Source organism: Oncorhynchus clarkii, chromosome 4 (assembly GCF_045791955.1).
Source record: "Oncorhynchus clarkii lewisi isolate Uvic-CL-2024 chromosome 4, UVic_Ocla_1.0, whole genome shotgun sequence".
NCBI lineage: Eukaryota > Metazoa > Chordata > Actinopteri > Salmoniformes > Salmonidae > Oncorhynchus > Oncorhynchus clarkii.
In genome coordinates this window covers 16,886,632-16,894,231 of record NC_092150.1, presented here as the reverse complement: position 1 = coordinate 16,894,231, position 7,600 = coordinate 16,886,632, and the positions used below count along the sequence as shown (strand labels likewise).

General features: G+C 42.4%; 1 protein-coding gene across 1 annotated transcript; it reads right to left on the bottom strand.

Annotated features, from left to right (window-relative positions):
* Window positions 1–469: 469 nt before the first annotated feature.
* LOC139407509 (overexpressed in colon carcinoma 1 protein homolog) lies at window positions 470–6,004 on the bottom strand. Its single transcript, XM_071151300.1, has 5 exons — window positions 5,884–6,004; window positions 4,383–4,407; window positions 2,416–2,451; window positions 1,146–1,225; window positions 470–510 (listed from the first exon to the last, which is right to left on the bottom strand). Exons 1-5 carry the CDS (start codon window positions 6,002–6,004, stop codon window positions 506–508), a joined length of 267 nt encoding a protein of 88 aa, XP_071007401.1. The 3' UTR covers window positions 470–505.
* Window positions 6,005–7,600: the final 1,596 nt, after the last annotated feature.

The following is a 7,600-nucleotide window of genomic DNA, read 5'->3' as shown; positions in this document are numbered from 1 at the left end:
AAATGCTCACGTTCTCCCCATGGCCACCGACTGCTCTGGTTCTGCTGTCCACATCTATGTGAGTGTCAATAAGGGCAAAGAATCCTCAGAAAAAAGGTGTCCATGGAGCCTCCACTCGGTGCCACACTGACACAGTTTCCTCAGGACAGAAGTAGGCTGACCTTATGGTCCGGGCCAGGGAACGGTCTCTCACTCTTACGAAGGCTGTATTGTGTTGGGGAATCAGTAATCCGAGCACACTCCTCCTCTCAACGTGTGAATTGAATGTCCCTGTATGTTTTGAATAATGTATCTACAGTCCTGGAAAAAAGAATAACACATACAGACAGTCAGACAGAGGTCATAGCCAGCCACCACATTACATAAGATGTTATTGTGTTTGAGTACAACATTTATAATCCGTGCAGGCTGCCATTAATTGTGTTGTATTATCATGTCAAGAGGATGAAGGGAGGAAAATAGTTGTGTACCTGTGTTGTATGTCAATGATTCCCTTCTATATATTTTAGTCTACAGGGAGAGACAGACAGACATCATAATTATGAACATTTTCAACATTATGAAATTAGTATTTTGAGTCAAAGTCCCTGTGTTGCACACATAAACGCACATGCACGCACCAACGCAGGCACGCATGCCAATACACATACACACACTCCCAGACACACTCCCACCCACTGCCCCTCCACACATTTTTTTTAAATCCACATTACGAAGAATTCACATCCTCAGGTTCCCAATCTGTCTCTTTCCAATAAGGACACAGATGTCACACTACTGGCATCTAATGTCTCCCCACTGGACACAGATGACAATAAATGGTCTATTCCACATTGGTTCAACATTGTTTCCACTGCATTTCAATGAAACTATGTTGATTCAACCAGTGTGTGCCCAGTGGTTCACTACTCCTAAACCATCGACAGCCATATGTTCTGGAGACTTCCCACGAAGGAGGAACCAATCAATCTATTCTGGGCATCAACTACCAGCTAAAGAGGAGTGGTATGTCCTTGAGTGGTAGATCATCTGATATTCCCTGTACAGTCAAAATTAGTAGAAATTATGTAACAACCAATCGTATTGCAATGCATAATTTAAACCTTACAACACTACACAGATATCTTGCAGCTGTCATGTTGTACCTTTTCCTGTGGACTTGGACTGGCTGGCTGCCACAGTGGTCATGTCAGATGGCAGACCTACATACACCCCGCCATAGTTCCTGAGAGAGGTAGTATGAAAAGAGGTCACATGACATCCATACCATGGCAGACTTTCACCAACGACAGGGTATGATGTGTGTTAGCACTGCAGTGTGTGTGTACAGAATGTAACCAAAACGCATTAAGGAAGCAACAGTCCCAGAGATGACTTCCGGAGGTCAAAAATACAAATATTTTGGAAGTTGAAAACACATATTTTCCAGACGTTGAAATCAGGTGCATTTTAGGTGCTGAATGAAAGGTGAAGACATCTTCTGCAGATGTAAAAAAATAAACACACATTGAAAAAAAGTAATTTTCAATGACAGAATATATTTTCTGTCACTGATTCTACAGCAAAATTTAAACTGCTATACATTGTCAATAAGAATAACCAGCAGACCAGTTAATCTACAATAACATTCTTAGTAATGGTTACAGACTTTTTTTCTTGCTATGACTGTGATGTTTTTATTTATCTACCTTAGTTGAATGCACTGACTGTAAGTCACTCTGGATAAGAGGGTCTGCTGAATGACCAAAATGTAAAAACAAACACGTGCAAAGCATGCTGGGTATTATTCCAAACAAGTACAAATTTGGTCGGTGCAGACCAGATCCAAATCTGAACAAATCATAGACGTCAAGTCTATGTTTCACAAGTTTGAACAACACAGTACTGTACGGCACAGAAGAGCACAGTACAGTAGATTAGAGTACAATACAATAGTTTAATTCAGTAGAGTACAGCACAGAAGAGCACAGTACAATAGATTAGAGTATAGATAGTACAGTATTGTTTAATTCAGTAGATTAGAGTACAGTAGTGTACAGCACAGAAGAGCACAGTACAGTAGAGTATGGGTATAGTTTAATTCAGAGTACAGTATAGTAAAGTAGAGTACAATACAGTACACTATACTTTACTGTACTCGACTGTATTGTACTGTACGCTTCAGTACTGTACTGTTCTTTACTGTGTACTGTAATGTACTCTGCCTTGCTCTACTGTACTGTACTGTGTTGTCCAAACATAGACGTCTATAATTGGTTCAGATTTGGTGCAGTCCAGACCAAATCTGAACCAATTATAGACGTATATGTTTAGGCCAAATATAGGTCCGTCCGGACCAGACAACTGTGGACGTTGAAATTTTGTGTTTGAGCTAAACCTTTTTCAGAGGAGTAGGACGATAGGACAATCACTTACCTTCTTTTCTCATCGTCTGGTGAGGGTTCTTCTGTCCTGATTAAGACAATAACCACAGATCAGCTCACATGACCGGACAGAATGCTCAAAGCACAAACATATTGTACACAACAGCCAACACGTCACAGATCATTTATTAATATAGTTGACCTGGATAGTGAATGTGACTTGATTATGAGATGGGCAAGACTTGGGGTGGCAGGTGGCCTAGTGTTTGGAGCGTTGGACTAGTAACTGAAAGGTTGCAAGATCAAATTCCTGAGCTGACAAGGTAAAAATCTGTAGTTCTACCCCTGAACAAGGCAGTTAACCCACCGTTCCTAGGCCGTCATTGAAAATAAGAATTTGTTCTTAACTGACTTGCTTAGTTAAATAACGGAAAAATAAATAACTTGAAACAGTGGTTCTGTGAGGCCACTGATCATAGGGAATCAACAATGTGGATGATGGTTTTCTACCTATAATGAATGGAGGTGAAATGGTTACCAGACAATGCCATGGACACTGTCACGTTTCTTCTCTGTCCACAAAAGAGGCATGAAAAAATAAGTGTACATGTCGTGTCTGTGTGACAACGGGGCATTGTAGGCCTGGAGGTGTGTGACTGACTGGCTGGCTGTGGTTGGCAGTGTGCTGCTGTCAGGGTTCTGGATTGAGCACTTTAACTGCTCAGATGTTTATCATAAAGCACACACACTGAATTATATTTTTTTTAATTGGGGAAATGGATGCCTCCTCCCTCTGCCCACGTTGTGATGCTGACAGTGGCACACTGCGTCTGGTGGAGGACAGGGCAGCAGGATGTGTTGCACATATTGTTGATGTACAGTGAGTCAGTTCTTTACCGAACCATGCTGATTCATTGTAAAATCAGTACAGTTGACATATTTTCATTTCTCTACACACTAATATTCTATTGGTAAAAGAGTTGAAGGTCTTGATATGAAAGACTGAACAATTTACCAGAGGATTCACTTTAAATGTTTGCATCGTACAAATACCATATTTGAAAGTAGGCATTTTGAGGTATTGCAAGGGAATATAAGATACATACATGTAATAGACCTTTTTGATTTAAGACAGATTACATTACATTTCTCTCATTCTTTCTCTCACACTCTATCTTCCCTCTCTCTCTATTATCTTTCTCCCCTCTCTCTCTTTCTACCCCCTCTCTCTCTATTATCTTTCTCCCCTCTCTCTCTATTATCTTTCTTCCCCCCTCTCTTTCTCCCCCCTTCTCTCTATTATCTTTCTCCCCTCTATTCTTCCCCCCTCTCTTTCTCCCCCCTCTCTCTATTATCTTTCTCCCCTCTCTTCTTCCCCCCTCTCTTTCTACCCCCTCTCTCTCTATTATCTTTCTCCCATCTCTCTCTCTACCCCCTCTCTCTCTATTATCTTTCTCCCCTCTCTCTCTCTCTACCCCCTCTCTCTCTATTATCTTTCTCCCCTCTCTCTCTCTCTTCCCCCTCTCTCTCTATTATCTTTCTTCCCCCCTCTTTTCTCCCCCCTTCTCTCTCTCTTCCCCCTCTCTCTCTATTATCTTTCTCCCCCCTTCTCTATCTCTTCCCCCTCTCTCTCTATTATCTTTCTCCCCTCTCTCTCTTTCTACCCCCTCTCTCTCTATTATCTTTCTCCCCTCTCTCACTCTACCCCCTCTCTCTCTATTATCTTTCTCCCCTCTCTCTCTCTCTTCCCCCTCTCTCTCTATTATCTGTCTTCCCCCCTCTCTTTCTCCCACCTTCTCTCTTTCTCCCCTCTCTCTCTCTTCCCCCTCTCTCTCTATTATCTTTCTCCCCTCTCTCTCTCTTTCTCCCCACTCCCTCTCTCCCCCTCTCTCTCTTTCTCCTCCCTGTTGTCTATAAATATTTTTAACACACTCTCCACTCTCTGTGCTGTACACTAAGAAGGCAACAACTTGTTGAGTCTATGAAGGAGTAATCGGATGAGACGGTTGCTGTACTTACAAATCTTTGGAAGTTTCTGCAGGTCCTGTGAACTCAATAAAAATAAAAATAATATAAATACTCAACTATCCTTATTTTGTTCTGGATGTGTGGAATAAAATAGAAAAGTACATTTTATTTGTGAGGCTGCTGATTTGAGGTGGTCTTGTCTCACAGTGAGTCCACTCAACACGCATCACATCAAGCCCACATTTACTCATCCATTCACACTGTCTATCTCTCCTGTTTGTACTGTGTGCCTGCTTTATCTGTAGCAGGGCTGTTCAATTTCGGTCCTGGAGGGCCAAAACACTTCTGGTTTTCATCCTCTTCTTCTAATAAGGGACTGATTCAGACCTGGGACACCAGGTGAGTGCAATTAACCACCAGGTAGAAACAAAAAACAGAAGTGTTTCGGCCCTCCAGGACCGGAGTTGAACAGCCCTAATTTATAGGGATGTAGTGCATTACATACAGGTGCAGCAAACACGACAAACTCTGTCTTTGAAGAATCCTTACCATCCACAATATCAGTAACCACAGAGCAGACAGAATCATTGACAGCTAATCACTGTACCCATCTCTACAGTACCGTTCTGATGCTATCGGAAATGCCATAGGCTCCATACATCACTACTAACACAACTACCTGACTTAACAGCTCCCTTCCCACTCTTAGAAGATGTTACAGAAATCAATGTGCCACAGCTTAATGAACGCCAGTGTAAGGCAGTGCTCAATCCAGAACCCACTGTAAGGCAGTGCTCAATCCAGAACCCATTGTAAGGCAGTGCTCAATCCAGAACCCATTGTAAGGCAGTGCTCAATCCAGAACCCATCATAAAGGCAGTGAAAGAGCACTGCGGGTGATGTTGGCTGGATGAGCTCGTAGGGCTGTCTGTGATTTGACAGTTGTTGGTTGCTTTCGAGTGGCACTCCAGAGCTCTCCTGGGGGGACTGTATGTACCAACTCCACGTCACACAGAGAGGGACCTTGATATGGATGTGTAGGACATGTAGGGCCAGAGTGAGAGACAGGTAGAGGCCGCAGCGCAGATAGGACTTGCTCTGGGAGAGAGGAGGGAGAAGGTTGGAGTGGCTCTGAGGGAGAGGAGGGAGCGAGAGGGTTGGACTGGCTCTTACAGAGAGGAGTGGTAGGGAGTGTTGGACTGACTCTGAAAGAGAGGAGAGGTACGGAGGGTTGGACAGGCTCTGAGGGAGAGGGAGAGAGAGAGGGTTGGACGGGCTCTGAGAGAGGGGTAGGGTTGGACTGGCTCTGACAGAGAGGAGGGGTAGGGAGGGTTGGACTGGTTCAGAGGAAGAGAAGGGATATAGTGGGTTGGACTGGCTCTGAGAGAGAGTATAGGCTCTGACAGAAGAGTGATAGGAAGGGTTGGACTGGCTCTGAGAGAGAGGATAGGATGACGGTGGACGTAGTTTACGGTGGACGGAGATGACAGTGGACGTAGTTTACAGTGGACGTAGTTTACGGTGGACGGAGTTTACGGTGGACGGAGTTTACGGTGGACGGAGATGGCGGTGGACGGAGATGACGGTGGACGGAGATGACGGTGGACGGAGATGACGGTGGACGGAGATGACGGTGGACGGAGATTACGGTGGACGTAGTTAACGGTGGACATAGTTTATGTCAGGTCGTTTGCGTCATGTAGCTATGATCATACATCATCGAGCATACTGTATGCTACACCGTATGAATTTATATTACATCACAAAATGTGTTCCATTCCAGTCCATTCAAATAGTCTTCAATCACCTTCTTCATCTGCTACTAAATTCCTAGAAATTATCAATTTAAATTGTCTTCATTCACTTTCCTCATCTGCATCTAAATTCTTAGAAACACAATGGTTTCTATTTTATTGTGCAAGTAATTGAATGTTCTGTATTCACTGCTGTGTCTCAATAATCTGTCCTTGTATCAAAAGGAACATTATTGAACTTTTAAACCAGGTAATGAAACCACCTCCCCCATCCTCCATCTCCTCTGTTACCACACAACATGACATTGACAAAGAGTGTACACCTATGGAGGCCATACTTGTCAACTTTACAAAAAAATAGTTTTTTTAGTTTACGTTTAAGCGTCAGCCAATTAAAATTGTCCACATAGTTGCTTGTGATCAAAGGCTACATGTTAACTGTTCGGAATTTGAACCGTATATAATCATGGCCACCTGGTGAGGTTAGCTTAGGGCAAAATGTGCCATGTCATGTAATAGGAACAGCTAAAATGTAGCCTCAACTTCGTCAACAATTTTAATTGGCTGATGCTTAAACTTTTTCTCATGTTTGCAAGTATGGCCCCGTCGGGTCCCCAATGCTATTCTAAAATGTTGTCCATCTACTAATACTTATGTTATTCGTATTTAAATATGAAATGTGCATCTCCCAATTCACAACAAACACCACCATTTTATCCTTATCTATAGAAGACAAGACCAAAGCCATTATACAGTAACAATGTAAGTGGAGAAGACAGAGTGGCCATTTCACAACCCTTAGAAAATCGTATTCATTATTAAGGGGACTCAGATCTGGTTTCACAAGAGGAGGGATGAGAAGCACAATATCCAGTACATTTAGGAAGTCACAGTCCTATTTAGCTGGACAAACACATGGGTGTGGAATAAAGATGGACTGGGAATCGCAACTTCCCTTACCTGATCATTATAAAGATAAAACATTAGACAACAGGTTGTTAGGAGAATTTAACCAGACTCACATATAGAATACAACTGGTAATACAACTGGTAATTTGACCTCACAGCTGTGTTGTGCAACACTGCTGATATGATCACACTTAGTCTACAGTACTAACGATTCCAATACTGTTATGGATGGGTGTAGGGTCATTTTAGCATTGGCCAAATTTAGGTTGCCAATAGGCTATAAAAAATACCCTAGACCTTTGTTTTGAATAATGAAAAAATCAAATCAAATTGTATTTGTCACATACACATGGTTAGCAGATGTTAATGTGAGTGTAGCAAAATGCTTGTGCTTCTAGTTCCGACAATGCAGTAATAACCAACGAGTAATCTAACAACAATTCCAAAACTACTACCTTATACACACAAGTGTAAAGGGATAAAGAATATGTACATAAAGATATATGAATGAGTGATGGTACAGAACGGCACAGGCAAGATGCAGTAGATGGTATCGAGTACAGTATATACATATGAGATGAGTAATGTAGGGTATGTAAACAAAGT